Source organism: Rhagoletis pomonella, unplaced genomic scaffold, assembly GCF_013731165.1.
Source record: "Rhagoletis pomonella isolate Grant_MI unplaced genomic scaffold, Rhpom_1.0 Rhpom_scaffold_00001, whole genome shotgun sequence".
Classification (NCBI taxonomy): Eukaryota; Metazoa; Arthropoda; class Insecta; order Diptera; family Tephritidae; genus Rhagoletis; species Rhagoletis pomonella.
This window is the reverse complement of record NW_023458555.1, coordinates 87550951-87569675: the sequence shown is the minus strand read 5'-3', so window position 1 is coordinate 87569675 and position 18725 is coordinate 87550951. Positions and strand designations below refer to the sequence as shown.

Here is an 18725-nt window from a genome sequence, read left to right as displayed (position 1 = left end):
TTTTTAGAAAAATTTCAGATATGCAGTTTTGTTGCCCATTAAATTATAGTGTAATAAAGTGCAAGTTTCAAGAGACTCTAATCTAGCCCTGATTTTTTATTTTTTTATTTTTTTTTTATTGACGGTGCTGCACATTTTATTCCATATAAAAATTTTGTCGAGCATACTATGTAGAGAGAAAATGCGCAGCACCATCACCAAAAAAATTGTCAAAAATCACCGCTATTTTACAGACACTTGAAACTTGTACTTTATTGTACCCATTTGTTGACAAATCGGATGTAATGAATATTAAATAAACAAAATTAAAAATGTAAATACTAAGGATTAAAAGGTTGAGCTATTCAAATGACGAGGAGTGTATGTGGCGTACGTTTGGGAGAGTGGGCATTTTTACTCCAGAATGCGTGTGCAGTGGCTCTCATTGGTATACGTGTATTAGTAAAATTCGTTGCCCCCTTCATATTTGCCCATGATTTTCCCCTGGTCTGGCCCGTACGGGCAAGTGAGCCCATACGGGCAAAAGTGCCCATGTCTGATCTACAGAGTCAAATGCTTGGGAATGGTCAAGTAAAGTAAGAATAGTCACACGCTTTTCGTCAATGTTTAGTTTTATATCATCCGACACTTTTAAGAGTGCCGTGGTGCAGCTCCAACTGGATCTAAACCCCGACTGCAATGGGTTCACCAAGGCGTTGTTATTCAGAAAAATGTTTATCTGGCGATGCATGATACGCTCAAGCACTTTAGATGGAAACGGCATTATTGCAATCGGTCGGTAGTCACCATTCGGGTATTTTATAGATATAATCTTGGGCTCTTTTCCAAGAGTTGGAAAATATTGACGTGGTCAAGATGGTATTCAGAGCGTAAGTAACATATGGTAAGATCCTTGGTAATAAACATTTAAGAAACTTTGGATGAATACCATCCATACGGGCAGTAATGGATTTGACGCTAAGTATGGACTGAACTACTTCACAGTCGTCGACACATTCAAAACAAAAACTGGACATAATGACATTTAAATTAGAATTGTAACTCTCATAACATATATTATTTACAGAATCGGGTAAACACAAAAATTGCTGATTTAACACATTTACATTAACATTACATGATTCGGAAATAGGATGATTTTTGCTCCCTATCCCGATCTCACGAATTCTTTTCCACATCTGCCTCGAACCAACCGCCGTACTAAACTGATAATAATAATAATAATAATATCCCAACGGTTTTTACAATCCATTCCCGCCCATCCGCACGAGGGACGCAGTCCGCATGACGTACGGAACCAGTATTTTCAATTTTTGCGCCGAGTCACAATAGGCAGGAGTTTGTAAGGTGTCGAGATCTAAAACTGTTCAGCTACAGAACTAAATTCATCAGCCGATTTTATGTCTACATTTTAATGATTCATTTATTGAAAGAGGACAGTATCGATTTCTTAATGCTGAAAAGCGGATCTGATATATCAAACGTGCTGGAATGAGAGTTAAAATCCTGGCATAAGCAACGGAGTGGGTCGTGCAATTCAAAATTAGTTTTACAAGCTTTCAGAAATAGGGGGCAAAAGTGTCTTGATAACCGGGAGGGAACATTAAGGCTAACTTCGCCAAGAAGAAGCGGACTTGAAATTGAGCCTGCTAGTAATTTAACTATAAAAATTGTACCAAGCATTTGCCTGCGGCTGGAAAGTGTAGGAAGATTAATAAGTTTTAATCGGCTCGTATAAGGTGGAAGGTTATATTGAGAATCCCAACGGAAATTTCTTAAAGCAAAAAGTAGGAATTGTTTTTGAATTGATTCTATCTTGTCTGAGTAAATTTGATGCCTTGGATTCCAAACCACCGAACCGTATTCCAGAATTGGCCTAACTAATGTTGTAAACAGGGTTTTAGTGATATAAGGGTCACAAAATTCTTTTGATCATCGTTTCACAAATGCAAGTACACCTTTAGCCTTGTTGACTGTCACATTAATATGAAGATTAAAATTAAGCTTAGGATCCATTGTGATACCAAGGTCCACAAAATTGTATACCTGTTCCAGGTTATGGGTACCTATTCTATAAGAAGTGGGATGAACATTTCTTAAGATTTAGAGGCATAAGATTTACTTGACACCAGTAAGCTATGCTGTCTAAGTCCGATTGTAGCGAAGACCTTTCTTTAATTGAAACGTACGATTTATAAAGCTTTACATCATCTGCATACATTAAAATTTTTGTAAAATTGTATATCTGTAGAAATATCGTTTATAAAAAGCAAGAACAGAACCGGGCCTAGGTGGCTACCTTGAGGGACTCCTGAAGTAACATCAATGACGTCAGAGATGGTATTTTTAAACATTACCCTTTGTGATCTATCATAGAGGTATGAAGAGATCCAAGATAGAAAATTAGGTGGAAGACCAAGAAGATCAAGTTTGTAGATGAGCAACGAGTGGCACACTTTGTCAAATGCTTTACTGAAGTCAGTATATATATAACATCAACAGTTTTGCTTTCACTAAATGCTTTTGAGATATAGGATGTTAATTCGAGTAAATTTGTAGAAGTTGATTTGCCCTTGCAAAATCTATGTTGACTATATGAAATGCTAGAAGAGATAGAATGCGTCAACTGATTTGTTATAATTGCTTCAAATAATTTAGGAATTGCAGAAAGCTTAGCTATTCCCCGGTAGTTCTCCACTGAAGATCTGCTACCGCTTTTATGTAACGGGGTTATGAAGGATTCCTTCCATATAGTTGGATGTTAATAATATTTTAGTTTACTTAATCTAATTGATTTGTTGACATCTCGTCTATAAGCCTTAAAGATGTTATAGTTTTCCGAAATTCTGAAACTCTTCCATTTGCGATACGCTTTGTTGCGTTTGTATCAGGGTAGGCAAAAACTCGGAGTTCGAGCGATCGAGCGAGCAAAGTCCTACTCAATGCCTCGCAGTCAACGAGGCACTCGCAGCTCGTACTCGTAGCAGCAATGAGGCGAGGCATGAGGACTTTTGCTTTCTCGGCAAACGAGCGAGCGCCGCTTGTTTGCTCGCGCTCCCATTAAACGAGCGAGGCTGCTGTGTGTCGCCTCACTCGCAGTGGCTAGGTAAGACGAGTGAGCGAAGATCGAGCGCTCCGAGTGTACTATACAACACAAGCCTTTTTTGGCATACAAATGTGTGAATGTATGTCGATTATGTACGAAAATATGTTAATATATGTAAGTATGTACATACATACATATTCATATAAATATGTGAATATTATTGTTAATTTACATGGTATGAAGCCATACGAACTGTTGATACGCTAATATAGAGGGACTATATGCTCCAATGAGGAATTCAATGATATCGAGTGGGGTACATATAATACATTTTTTCATATGAAAAATTATGGGGAGATACTGTAAACATACTGTTGTGATACTGTTAAGCATATGAATTTATAGCAAGTTGGATTTTCATACATCTTCCCATAAAAAGTTTAACAGATGCAGAGATACCAAGGAGGTGTTTTCCCATTTCGATGCCTTTTTAATATAAAAACCCACCGAAAAGGAGGAAAGCGGCAACTCCGCTATTCACATACACGTCAAAAGTATGAATTTTAAAAATTAAAAACAATAAACAAACAAATTCAAAACAATGAAATTCTTTGTACTAGAACTTTTTAAATAGAAGCAACTCACGTATAGTATACAATAAAAATACAAAGCTCTATGACAACAATCTTAAAAACAAGACATTACAGAACATTTTAATGAGCTTTATATCACATTTAATTAAAAACAAACCCATATTTTCTAAGCTGGCAAAGAAATGAAAATGTGTATTTTTTTGTTGTTTACACAAAGACTTGCCAAATATACATTTAAGTCAAAATTATAGAAGGCATGTATGAATACTCCTCCCTTTAATTTTTTCGTACAGTTTATGCTTATTTCTGGCTTGTACAAAATGCAGGGATACCGCACTTATTTTGGTACAATATGATCGTAGTGTATTTTCAATTCGAAATCAAAGAAATACATCCCACGAAAATGTTTGCGATTTTAAAACAATTAGTGGATATTTTCAAACTACTGCAAAGAATGGAGTGTCATATCTTAAAAGGTTCAGAGAATTAACGAAACAAACAAACATTTTATGGTCTCATGTTTCCTTCAAACCGCATTGCTATTTTTTTTTCTAACTTTTCCTTTTGGTTAGCGCTGTAACTGATTAAGTTATATCTTTTAATTTATACATGTGAACTATTTTTTCATTTGCTCGTGAATTTTGGGTAGATTTTCTTATAGTACCTCTCATTTTTTTATATTACATATATACACTCCGATGTTCGGGATAGTATTTTGAATATACTAGCAATATATGTAAATCTAGCGGCGGCTGCTATAGAGCATTACGCTGAGCCCATTTCCCCACCAACATCAAAATATAAAAAACAAAAAAGTTTTTTTTTCTAATAGCGGTTGCCCCTCTGTTGGTAATAGGAAACCTCCGAGTGTATTCTGTCATGAAAACAGTTTCTCATAAAAATACAATTGCCGTTCGGAGTCGACGTAAAACTGTCCTTTACTTTGTGTGACAAAATGAAGCACCCCACATATCGGAGGAGAAGCTAGGCCAAACACTAACATATTCTGCCTTATCCTGAGCTTCGCCTGAAAAAAAAATTTACCCGAAAATTTGTCAACCGCCCATAGCAAAACCACGGAAACCAAAAGTGAAAAGTGAATCGGTTTGGTGAAAATGAATCTCATGATAAGGCTGATTGTGTAAGCGCCAATATGTATATCGTCGTTTAAAGTACAAAAGCGCGCGAAGATATTTGGTCACCGGAAAATTTTTTAGTTTGTTGTTTACAAAAAAATTATTGCCAAGTATGTAAGTTAAAATTGTTAAATGTATGTCACTTTCATTAATTTCTTCATAGAGTTGGTGCTTCTTTTATAGGAAAATTCATACGGCTTATGAACAGATTCATACTATGTAAACGCACCGTTATATTCCATTCAGGGCAGCATTTAAATCAACAATTACAATATATTTACACACACAAGCATAGATTATTTAATACAATACATTTTAGAGTTATATATGTACATAAAAGCACTTAAATTACTTTTTTTGATATACAGGGTGTCCCAGAAGTAACGTGCCAAACTTTAGGGGAAGGTGGGTGGGGGGGGTGAGCTCACTGATAAACAAAAAATTTTCAGGTAAAAGTGTCACCGTTTTACATTTATTTACATTTTTTCGAATTTAAAAAAAATCGTGCCTTTTCATGTGTTTTCTTTAACTGCAACTACAAACCGGGCAATACTTAGTAAATGTTTCATGTAAAATACTTCCAGATAGTTGCCTCTCCATACTCAAATGCAATGTAGTCAAAATATATTAAGGAACCGTCATAAAATTAGGACTATTTCTGGATTTTTAACTTTTTGATATTTTTTCCCCCAACTTTGACTATCTCGGCTGAAAAAAAAATGTACTGAGCTATAACTTTACATTACACAAAAAAATTGTTCATTTCATAAAGATTTCCGAAAGGTGCCACACTTACTGTTTCGAATAGAAAAAAAAGTTATAGCCGCTTTTGTGGGTAAAGGACTGAGACACGCTAGAATGTATTTAATAGATTTAAATTGAATTTCCTCTTGTTACCGTCAAATGACATGCTAAATAGTACAAAGGTACATAATTACTTGCTTCTGACATTATTTTATGTTACTTACCGGAATTCGGACTAGAGTCTATAACGAGGGCTATATCTATCAATATTTTTGTGAAGGATGGGTTCACGTGAAATAAGATATACATGAGTTGTTTGAAGAAAAATTTATTCATTTATTGACAAAATATGCTCAAATTGGCGACCTTCTACTCTAATACAAGCTCGGCACCTTTTAAGAAAAGACGCTTTTAGAGATCTTAAACTCAATTGGGCTATCTCAGCAGCAGCTCCATTTATTTGTTCCCGCAAATGCTCTTCGTTTTGAATTGTTTTTGAATAAATTTTGTCCTTAAGACAGCCCCAGTAGAAAAAATGTAATGGATTCAGGTCTGGCGATCGAGCGGGCCACGTGATTGGCCCGTATCGTCCAATCCATCGGCGAAGATAAGTTTCGTCTAAATGAGCTCTTACTTCACGCCCGTAGTGAGCAGGGCACCCGCCATTTTGCAGCCATAGTCTTCGCCGCAGGTTTAAGGGTACATCTTCTAAAAGAGTTGGAAGCCGTTCCTGAAGGAACTCTAAATAACTGTGAGAGTTGAGCGTTGGCGGCAGTTCCACAGGTCCCAATATCTGACAATTAAAAATACCGCACCATAGATTTATTTTGTACCGGTACTGCGAACGATCTTCTCTCATTTCGTGAGGATTGTCTATCTGCCAACTGTGAAGGTTATGTAAATTAAAATAACCATCACGTTTGCAGGATGATTCATCGCTCCAAGTTATTTTATTAAAAAAGTTGGGGTCTGATTCATGCATTCGCAACATTTCACGGCAAAATCTAACTCTCGACAGGTAATCTCTTTCTTGTAGAGCCTGAACACGTTGAATGTGGTATGGATGAAATCGATGGTCTTGTAAAGCTTTGTGAACTGTAGTTTTTGGTATTCCCGTCCGTCTTTCCATCATTCTCACTGAAGTCGATGGACCTAGTTCCACTTCCTCTAACACAGCTTCAACATCTACCGTTGCAGGACGTCCTGTTTCGCCGCCACGTCTTCCAGGTATGCGACCTTAAAAAAGTGAAAAATCATAGTTAACAAGCAAGCAAACAAGAAAGGTGTAAAAATCACTTACCTTCATATATTTCTCTATGGGTCCGGGCGAATACTTCACGACCCGGATGTCGACGATTGGGGTATCGCTCTGCATAGAGTCTTTGAGCAGCTCTGGCATTACAGCAAGCTTCATCGTAAATTAGGTGAATATCCGCATATTCATACGACGTATACTGCGTGTTCTCTGTCATAGTATTAATAACACAATGTTCGAAGGGTCCAATTTCACAAAATCCACTTTCACTAATTCCGGTAAGTAACACAAAATAATGTCAGGAGCAGGTAATAATGTACCTTTGTACTATTTAGCATGTCATTTGACGGTAACAAGAGCAAATTCAATTTAAATCTATTAAATACATTCTAGCGCGTCTCAGTCCTTTACCCACAAAAGCGGCTATAACTTTTTTTTCTATTCGAAGCAGTAAGTGTGGCACCTTTCTGAAATCTTTATGAAATGGGCAATTTTTTTGTGTAATGTAAAGTTATAGCTCAGTACATTTTTTTTTCACCCGAGATAGTCAAAGTTGGGGAAGAAAATTTCAAAAAGTTAAAAATCCAGAAATAGTCCAAATTTTATGATGGTTCCTTAATATATTTTAACTACATTGCATTTGAGTATGGAGAGGCAACTATCTGGAAGTATTTTACATAAAAAATTTACTAAGTATTGCCCGGTTTGTAGTTGCAGTTAAAGAAAACACATGAAAAGGCACGATTTTTTTTTTAAATTCGAAAAAATGTAAATATTTCAAAAACGGTGGCACTTTTACCTGAAAATTTTTTGTTAATCAGTGAGTTCACCCCCCCACCTACCTGCCCCTAAAGTTTGGCACGTTACTTCTGGGACACCCTGTATAATATTCCCCTTTTGAACTTTGACTACTAGAATAAAACACTGTATAATGTTCTAATAATTTACAACATTTTTAATAAGTAAAAAAAACGATGACTTAAATAGATTATAGCTTTTTTAATGTTATTCCTAACATTCGCATTGTCAACATTCGCGTTCGCGAATATGAAAAATATGACATTCGAAACATCCCTAGTATATACATATCTGCATGTGCACATATAATCCCTCGAAACTCTTACATACATTTTTTACATTACATAAATTTTTTCTGACCAAACAATCCATTGCCTCGCTCGTCTGTTGCTGCAAATGAGTGCCTCGCTCGCAGCGACGCCCTCGCGAGGGCAGAGCTAATGAAGTCCTCGCTTGCTTGCCGCTCTACTCTTGCGCTGCCCTCGCTTGCTTACTCGCTCTCTGGCTGCTCAGCGCGTGCGCTCGTACTTAAAGAGTGCTCGTTTGCAAACAGACTCACCTGTTGCTCGTGAGTTGCGCAAGCTCAGAGCAAACTAACGAGCGAGCGAGGGGCTAAAATGAGGCAAATCCGAATCCTGGTTTGTATATACAATTTTTAATATGGTTGTTGAACCTTGGCCTTTTTTAACATTGACTGATTTGTATAAAACGGGCACAAACCGATCAAGAGCTAACGTTTTCTTCAATGAAGTTAATTTGCTCATTACTAGATATTAAGTTGCGGATACATCCCCAGTCAATTTCCTCCACAGCTACTTCAAGATGCTTATAATCTATAGTAGCAATAAGAATAGGATTTAGTTTAAAAATTAAATCGTGCTTAGAGAAACTTGGAACAGAAAGCTGGTCAAATAAGAGAATCTTTGTGATGTCATTAACAAAAAATATATCTAGATAAATACTATAAAAAAAACTTTTTAATATACAACGCTTTTATAAATGGACTAAAAAGTAGAAAATAATACTTCTCAGTCCCATAGAATTTGTTTTGATAACTTTTGATTTTGTAATTTTAGCAAAAGTCATTATAAACAATCTATGAAATTGAAAATGAAAAACGTGGAGCGCATGCAATACAAAGCATTCGATTTAATTGACAATAGTCAAACTACATAACGTAGACCTAAAATTTCTACAGCGAAAGTAGAACTTTGAAATCGATTCTAAGCGGTCGTTATTCATATACCCACATACATACATTCATATATTACTTTTCATATCAATTCAAGTGTATTACATGCTCCCCACGCTTTTCATTTTCAATTTCATAGATTGTTTATAATGACTTTTGCTAAAATTACAAAATCAAAAGTTATCAAAACAAATTCTATGGGACTGAGAAGTATTATTTTCTACTTTTTAGTCCATTTATAAAAGCGTTGTATATTAAAAAGTTTTTTTTATATTATTTATTTTCTACTTTTTAGTCCTGTCTGAATAAAATTTTGCAATAGATATTAAAATAATTCAACGATATTAATAGAAAGGTGCACACACATGCATTTACATATGTATGTACATACAAACGAGCACCAATTAATTTTATTTAAAGAAATGGCGTGTCGTCTATTTCCGCCGATATGCGTGTATAAACCCTCCTCAAAGTCTAGCCAAAAAGCCAGCAACTCACACAACAGGTTCCCCAGAGCAATTCGCTCGAGAAAGTGGTACCCGGTACACGTAATACGCGGCACACAGCACAACAATCCGCCAAAACAGGCAACCCGGCCCAAAATTACCACCGTAGAAGGCAGAAACCCCGAGCGGCAGTGCAGGAGCCCAAGAATTACCCTTAAAACGGCCACAGGAGCTTAAAAAGACCAACTGGTCCCCAACTGGCCCGAAGGTAAGTAGTTTCGGACTAGTCCCAAACTAGTTCCCAACTGGTTCCCGGACTGGTCCCCGACTGGTTACCAACTGGTCCCACAAACTAGTTACCAACTGGTCCCAAAGTGGCTACCAACTGGTCCACCTATACCTCAAGTGGACCACAAGTCACTTCACTTACAAAGCATTCGATTTAGTTGACAATAGTCACATGCATTTACATATGTATGTACATACAAACGAGGACCAATTAATTTTATTTAAAGAAATGGCTATTTCCGGTGTAGCAAACGTAGTACATAGGGCGACATCTAGATGTCATCTACCTCGCCCTATTCACTATGCTTTTTTATAGGAGCTTTTCAGAGCTTTGCTTTATGGTGTCGGACACACAACATTGAAAGTTTCTGGAACACAACATTGAAAGCTTCTGGAACACAACATTGCAAGTTGATAAAAGCGTTGTAAAAAGAGCTACTAGTTTGCGTGAAGTGTGTAGGCATTCAACCATTAGCAGGGAATAAGCCCAAGTTTTGCATGGCTAGCGCGAACTTACTTTCACATAGCAGGTCGCTTTTAAAATCCCCTGCTATAACAATGTTATTATAATTAAGACACAAGTTTTCAATGAAGTCAACAAATGGTGCGTAGGCAATGTGCCTGTTGGGTCTATATACGCAACCAATAAGGATTTTATCATACTTCATTTAATCATTTATTTCAATGAAAAGGTATCCTATTAAGTTGGCATTACCTGACTTACACTTAGGAGAACAAGACAGACTACGTTTGACAAACACTGCAACGCCACCACCACGCTTGGCTCTATCTAAACGGAAAATTGTATAAGCATTAACACAAAACGAATCATTATTATGCCATGTAGAGAACCATGTTTCAGATACACCCACAAATTCTATATCAGAAGACTCAAATATATATCTTAATTCGTCAATTTTAGATGGTCGACTCTGAGCATTAAGATGACATATCTTCAATCCAGATTTTAACTTAATTAGGACGCGAATCATATTAAAAGTGCTATCTCTGCCCTTGGAAAAGTATTTATCTTTACCCATCATTGGCAAAACAAGTAAAGAAGAGAACATTATGCTTAAAACCACGTACAAGGCGATTATTACCAAACATGAAAAAAACTACAGTTAAAACAAGATTTAAGAGAAAGCTTAAGTAGCGGAAAAAGAGAACATGAGAAGAAGAGGGGAATAAATAGAAGAGGATAAAATTAATTTTTAATAATCTAAACAATGGGATAAAAATAAAGTACTTAAAACTAAAAAGTCACTTGTCGCTTGCGAATATAGATACAATTGCCTCTTTGGTAAGTAACTTGACAGCTGCTCTACCCGATAGCACACGAACATATACATCGCCCCTAAGAGAATACGCAGCTGATCAACGTCCTTGGTTTATCAGCAGTATCGCAAACTGCATAATTTCTCGATTATCTTTCGTAAGGCATTCGTTTATATATGGGTGTTTCCAGCGGAAGGTCCACCACGACAAAAAAAATAAAAGTTTTATATCTAACGTATTTACGGGCCGATTTGTCTGCTTTTTAAAATATATACTGGTTATGTAAGAAGAATAATGTTTGCATAAATTGGTCTTCCTAGGTGGTGCCAAGGTCGAGATATTTCGAAAAACCGTATTTATGGTCCGATTTGGTTCGAATTTGGCGCATGTGGTTGAAACATAATAAATCATAGATTTCTAATAAATTGACCCTGAATTGGCGCTGAAGTCAAAATATAAAGTATATTCTACATAAAATACATGTTTTATTTGCGTTGAAAATTCATTTAAAAGCAATATTAACAAAAATATAACGATGGAAATTTATGTCACGTCACGCCACGTCACGTCACGTTTCACACTTGGGGTTGTAAAAGAGAATTGAAACAATTTGCATTAATTCAAAAAACTCTAAAAACAACTAGAATTACTCCAAATCATATCAAAATAAGTTTCATCAAAATAGCCATCCACAATTCGCAGAGTTTTGCGATTTTGTAAGAAAAGAAAAAATCAACTTCCATTTTTTGTCACGTAACGAACCTCTCTTTAAATGCTGATATTTCAGGACCAAGCAGTTCGATTGATTTAATTTTTCGGTTAAATATAGAGCTAATTACGTACTGTACAATGGCCCAAAAAAGTTAAAGAAAACAAATGGTATTCCTTTTTTGTATCACATTGAAATCGTACGACTGTCACGTGCGCCACCATGGGAATGCCCATATACATACATTCTCATCAGTTATGCCTCCAATATCTCGTAGCTGAAAACATTTCTTTTTGGTTTTTTTTAAATTTGGCAGCAGCTTTCAATAGGAGAGACCGATCAAATAGGGAGTGCAATTTGAATATAAGAGGCGCAGGTTTAGTGTTGTCTTTCTCACTGCGGACACGAAAAGCTGCGCGAACAGGGGGAGCATTTACTTCCATCGCTTTGCAAAGCTTTCCAAAGATGTCGCTCACGTTCTCGTTTTTATCATTTGGTATCCCACTAACAATGATGTCTGCTGAAATATTGTTTTTTGCCATGACGGCGAGATTAGCTTTGAGCTCACACATCTCTTTACGTAGCTGCTCAAGATTCGCACATTCACTCTCAACTTTCACAAGCCTCACCGCAAAGTCTGGCTGACTTCCAAAACGTCAATTGCTTTGTATACGTACAAAGTATAAGGTTCCATAACGTCGAACTACAAAATATTGACAATGTATACTGTTCCAAAACGCAGCCGATTAGTTATCGGAACGTATCGCTTGAGTAATCAGCGCATCAGAAACAAAGTTGGTGCTTCGTTTGTTATTGGTTACCATTGGTGTTTTAAATATGGAAAATTCAGAAAAAATTTTCATTGCTATATAGAATATTTTAAATATGCAATGTATATGGTTGCAATGTGTCGCAACTCTGCATATACAAACAGTTTGAATACCGCAGTATAACAGTTTCCAAACATTGTATTGATAAGTTTTGGAAGTCAGCCTCTTTCATACTCCCCTTAAACGAAATCTGTATTTCTATAAATTATTTTTGAAGTGAAACTTCTTAGGCAGCGGTATCGGAAAAATGGAGAGTGAAATTTTTAAAACTGAAAACGTTACATGAGTGAGAAGGAAGATATAGGTAGTATAGGGAAGGAGAAGAAATAAAGCGACGCATGATGGGTACGAGTACCTACATATGTATATATGTATGTTTGAATGCACGTGTGTATGTATACATATATACATGTGACAAGTGAAGTGAATTGGACGCATAAAATTTTAACTCCTTGTTTTCAGTAATCAGAAAAGCGGCGATTTGTTACGTTAAAGTGTGTTCGCAGTGAAGAAAACTGCCTGCAGCAGTGAAAGACAGTGTCACAAACGTAGCGGAGTCAAGATAAGTACTTTATAGATTTATATTTATTTATTTATTTATTTATTTGGTCTACAGAAAAATGTTTTCTTGCAGACAAATGAGAATAGAACATTTAGATATTTAAGTATTTGTGATATATTACAGAATAGACTAATTATACATTTTAATTTATAATAAAAATAATAATAATAATAATAATAATAATAACATAAAATAGTAGGTTTGGTAGCTGGCGAGGCCTAGTCTTCAGTCTACTTTTGTGTGCGGCGGGCGCTGCGGACAGGCTGTTGATCAAGGTCGGTAAGTCCGGGTTTCTGATCCATGCTCCCGAAGACATTACTTCGTATGCGTGGCAGGCGGAAAGCTCTGGTTTCCGCTCCGCGCTATGAACAAGCTGTTGATCATGGTCGGAAAGAACGAGTTTCCGATCCATGTTCCCGAAGTCTTTACTTTGAATGTGTGGCAGGCGGAAAGCTCTAGTTTCCGCTCCGCACTGTGGACAAGCTGTTCAGCATGGTCGGAAAGAACGAGTTTCCGATCCATGTTCCCAAAGTCATTACTTTGAGTGTGTGGACTGTGGACAAGCTGTTGATCATGGTCGGAAAGGCCGAGTTTCCGATCCATGCTCGTATTGTCTTACGCGGTCGCGAAAGTATACGAAGCCGATTACAATTGTACTAAGCAGTCATAGATATTGCGTAATTTATCGTTCCCGGTTAAAGATATTAATTTATTTAGTTACAAAAAAGCGATTCACATTTGCGTTTACCTCATAAACTGAACTGAAAGCCGATAAAGTGCAATGTAAGGGTTTACATGTTATTTATTCAAAATCTCAAGAAAGGTTTTCTTAATGGTAAAATATGAGTCGGAGGTGTCAAAATAGTCGTAATGCTTATTAAAGTCCTGGCATAGGCAACGAAAAGCATCATGCATTTCAAAATTTGTTCTACATATAGTTAGCTTAATGAGCTTGTAATGTCTAGAAAGCCTAGAAGGAATACAAAACGTGATTATTGACCATCCTGTTCAAGATCTTAATCATGAACAAAACCCCGAGCATCTCTCTACGGCTGTGCAGCGTTGGCAAATTTATGAGCTTCAAGCGGCTTTTGTACGATGGGAGATTTAATGTCGAATCCCAAGGCAAATTATTTAATGCGAATAATAAGAATTGTTTCTGTACCGACTCGAGTCTGTCGGACCCGTATTCTAAGATCGGCCTGACAAGGGAGGTGAAGAGAGCTTTAGTGACATAAGGATCTCTGAATTCTTTAGCCCAACGTTTGATGAAAGCCAAGATGCCCTTGGCTCTATTAACACAAGAGTTTACATGGGACTTGAATTCAAGCTTAGAGTCCATGGTTACGCCTAGATCGATGAAATTAGATACCTGATCAATACTATGTTCGCAAATGCGGTAGCTATATGATTGAAAGGGTTTTCTAGAGAAACACGCAAATTTACACTTTTTCAAGTTAAGTGACATAGAATTTACTTCGCACCATTTAAAAACATTACTCAGGTCCACCTGTAATTGTTCCCTGTCTCCTGGAGCACCAATGAACTTAAATAACTTAACGTCGTCTGCGTAAGCAATTCGAATACTTCAAAATATTTGGAAGATCGTTGATGAATAAAATAAACAGAAGGGGACCAAGGTGGCTACCTTGAGGTACACCTGACATCACATGAATTACACGAGATGAAATTTTTTTAAAGATAACCCTCTGTTTCCTGCCAATGAAATAAGAAGAATGCCAGCGCAGCAGGATTGGAGGGAAACCAATTTTATCAAGTTTGTATATTAGAGTTGAATGAGATACTTTATCAAAAGCCTTGCTGAAATCAGTGAGGTTGTTCACACTTGCATGGTTATCAGGTTATCAGGTTATGTGGTTATTATTTTTATTCACTTTACAACAATAAAATACACTACAGAATAATAATTTTTAACCAGATAACCTGATAACCAAGCAAGTGTGAACAACCTAAGTGTAAATGACGTCAGTTTGATAATTACTTTTGAAACAATTGTTCACATTTGTAGTGAGTTCAAGAAGGTTTGATACAGTTGATTTACCTTTACAAAAGCCGTGTTGTGATACATCGATAACGGGTGTTATGGATTAAGATAGTCCTTCCGTAACGATTTCTTCAAATAATTTTGGAATGGCACACAGCTTAGCGATTCCCCTATAATTCGCAATATTCGACCTGCTTCCATTTTTATAAAGCGGCAAGATATACGACTCCTTCCACAAAGAGGGGAAAACTCCTTGCTTTAGAGAAGCATTGAAGATGTTTGTGAATGGCTTATATAAATAATCAGCACAACTTATTTAGGACACTTCCCTCCTGTGTCCTGTACCATCCGGGCCGCTTAGAAAAGAATTTTTTAAACTATTCAAATGAAGGAGGACATTGTCAGCGGAGGTTGAAGGAATACGGATGTGGTCAAACTGTGGGTGTGGAAAAGGATAGCTAGAAGTTTTTTCATCTGGCTCAACAGAATAATTCGCATCAAAATAATTTGCAAAGATTTCAGCAATCATATCATCATCACTAGAAATAACATCATCTAATTTCTGTGTTGAGGGAAACCCATTTATTTTACGTTTTGAGTTAACAAAATGATAAAATGACTTGGGATTAGAAACGATGTTAATGCGAGTTTTAATAATGAAATTCCTTTAACATTTTCTGTTTAAGGCATTGTATTTATGACGAAGGATGGAGTACGCGGCGTAGTGAGAAGACAGGCCTGATTTTTTATAAAGTTTAAATGATTTAGTTTTCTGATTTTTTTAATGCTTCAGCTCTGAGTTAAACCACAACGAGTTACGAGGTCCGGTATTTTCTTTAACAAGAGGAATTAGTTTACTGAATATATTATTCAAGATTTTACTAAAGTGTAAGGCACTGTTCTCAACATCCCCATTATACTCAGGCCAGATTATTTCAGATATAGCTATTTTAAGCTTGTCGTAGTTTAAGAATATCGCCGACCTTGCGGCTTTCTAGTTTCAGGACAATAACATGAAGCGTAGGATAGAATAAGAATAGAATAATAGTAGGGTAAGCACTGCGACCAATAGGTCTATTGTGCCCAGAATAGCGTAGAAGCGTAGGATGGTGCCAAGGACAACTCAAGTGGTGGGCGATAACGTCTATAGGTATAACTAAAGATCGCCGCTTATTATAGTGCATTTAGCAGTCTCATCAATAAACGCTAAATCAAGACATTTACCTAAGTTGTTGATAACTGAATTAATCTGATATAGACCAAGCTCGGAAAGTTCGTTGAGAAATTGGTTAAGTACATCCCGAGAAGAATTTGCCACCAGAATTCCATCCACCGAATCCCAGGAAACACACGCTAGATTGAAATCACCCAACACAAGAATCGAGTCGGAGGGCTTGACGATGGCAAATAAAGAGAGCAATAATGAAGAATGTTTAAAGTAAACAGAAGGGTTAGAGTTTGGTGGAATATAAATTGCAACAAGAAAAACACTTCTTGAGGGGCACCGTATTCTAACACAGAGGAATTCAACATCATCTGAACCTGTGAATACAACTTTTTCAGAGGAAAAGTCTGTCTGAACAGCTATTAAAACACCCCGCCTTTTCTATCTAAGCGATCACTTCTAAATATTTCATACTTACTACACAATATTTCACTATTAAACACATTCGGTTTTAGCCAAGTTTCAGTAAAAACCAAAATTTTCGTAGTTTAAATCAAAAGACTTTAAGTACAGCTCGGTTAATTTTGTATTTAGACCTCTAACATTTTGGTAATAAATATTGAAGAAAAAATTACTTATAAGTTTTTTGATCCTGGGCAGGGAATTTGAACTGTATTTTCATTCCGAGCACGAGGTTTAAACTCAAACTCTCGAACCAAAGCACCATTGGGCCAGAATGAACCGTCCACAATGTTTTGAAAATGGTCGGCGGAAATATAAATTTTGAAAGAAGATATGCTTCTTTCGTATGAAAAATTAAATTTTCTAATAACTTTGTGCCGGGGGTTAAGCTTTGATGTTATATAAGACTTCACATCTTCTACTGAAGTTTCACTAGAAAAGCACGAAACAAACACAGATTTATTCGCAGGAACTACGATTAATTCTTTCGGTAACGGAGAAGGTCCACTTTGAGATGTAGGTTCAGACACAGCTGTCGTTTTTGCTGCAGCCCTTGTAGTGACACCTGAGGAAGATGCAGCTTGAGATAACTCAATACACGGAGAATTAAAACTTATTAATTCCTTATTTAAGCCGGGAGTAGGCAAATAATCAATTGGCGGAGTGTCAATGTCTAAAGCAATGGGATTAGGAACAATACTGTCTCTTCCATGCTTCCGCTTTTTTGAAGCTTGTTTAAGCTTGAGTGATGGAGAGGATGAAGACTCAATGCACTTAAAGTCTTTAAATGCATATTCATATCGCTTAACCTTTTCGTTTAGAAGCTTTAACTCCTTACTCAACTCCTGGAAGCCACTTCTGGCGCTCCTAAACATTTTACAAAGCTCAACTTCGGTTGATCTGCACTCGGGGCAAGACCGAGTTATCGGTTATGATATCGGCCACCCTACCATTGAGACCAGCACATTTTACGTGAGCTAAGTCATCACACAGCCAACACGCAACGAAACGCTCTAAGTCGTTTTTAATGTTACATTTTTCAAAACAGCAGGATGAATACATTGCAGCGCGAAGTAGTAACAATTTGTATGTATGCACAAGAAAAATATTTAGTTTACGCTTTTAGTACGATAGTAGCAAAGATGAGCGTTTGAGAGACACAGAAGTCTAAGTATTGTAAGTTCAATGGTTAGAAACGGTGCTGAACTTAACAGTTTTAAAGCCACTCAGCCAAAAATCTTAAAAGCATAAAAGCAAGCCAAATCAGCTGTTTGCAGGAAAATTATTTAATCGATGATAAGCAAAATGTATGATAAATCGCGGAAGATGGGAAAATGCACTCTCATGCAAAGCAACAATAATGCACCAAATGAGGCAAATATGCACAAGGAATGACAAGAATATTAATTTTTAATCCACGCACTTTATGTCTAAAACACAACAATTTATTGGAGCTTCGCTTCAAATAGTTTTTCCAGTATAAATTACACAAATTAGAACTGCTTAGCACTTAGATAAACAAAGTAACTTTAGAAATTCTTTCAAATGAAAGTTTAAGCGACCGAACAGTACGAACGTTGCCACGTTTTTTTCTTTTTTCTTTGGCGATACAAAGAGAGAGCCCCAAATAAAAGGAAAATAACTGAAAGTACTTTTGGCGCGCTAAACAGCTGGTCGCGAGTGCGAATTCAGAGAAAGCAAAATAGCTGGAATTTTGGTGAACTAACTTTTGGAAAAACTTCTGTAAAAGCTTCCACAACCAACGTCGCAATACGCTCAAGTTCGTTACAAAGCTCTTCGCAAAGCTTTCTACTAAGCTTAGCCCGGAAACAAACCGAACGGTGATACAGATTTTACCAAGCAACCGGTGCAGTGGTGTACAATAAAATAGCAGTGCGTAGAATGTGTATTTGTTTCCACCAAAATAAAATAAAATTATATTAAAAAATTTTTATTGAGCTCGAGGCCGTTTTTTTATGAAAATCTATTGTGGAAAAGCAATAATAATTTGAAAAAATGGTAGAAGTGATAGCTATTTCGGAAATCACCACATTTCCTCATCAGACTTCTTTCAGCAGGCTTCGAACCGACGATCCCACTGACTCAGCAAGTTGCCTATGCACCGAGCTAAGTACGCCTTGTAAATTATCGTTTGCTTTTTCCACTATTTTCATTTTTTTGTTATGCCAACACAATCAAGCGCAGCTATTCCGCTG

General features: G+C 36.6%; 1 protein-coding gene across 1 annotated transcript in view; it reads right to left on the bottom strand.

The window, feature by feature from the left end:
- LOC118733926 (inositol polyphosphate-5-phosphatase A) overlaps positions 1-18725 on the bottom strand; it is a gene marked incomplete in the record, with an annotated part of 462263 nt that overhangs the window by 436714 nt on the left and 6824 nt on the right. The window contains 1 exon segment of the mRNA XM_036463567.1: positions 8308-8405. Within this exon segment, the coding sequence (XP_036319460.1) occupies positions 8308-8405 (98 nt within the window).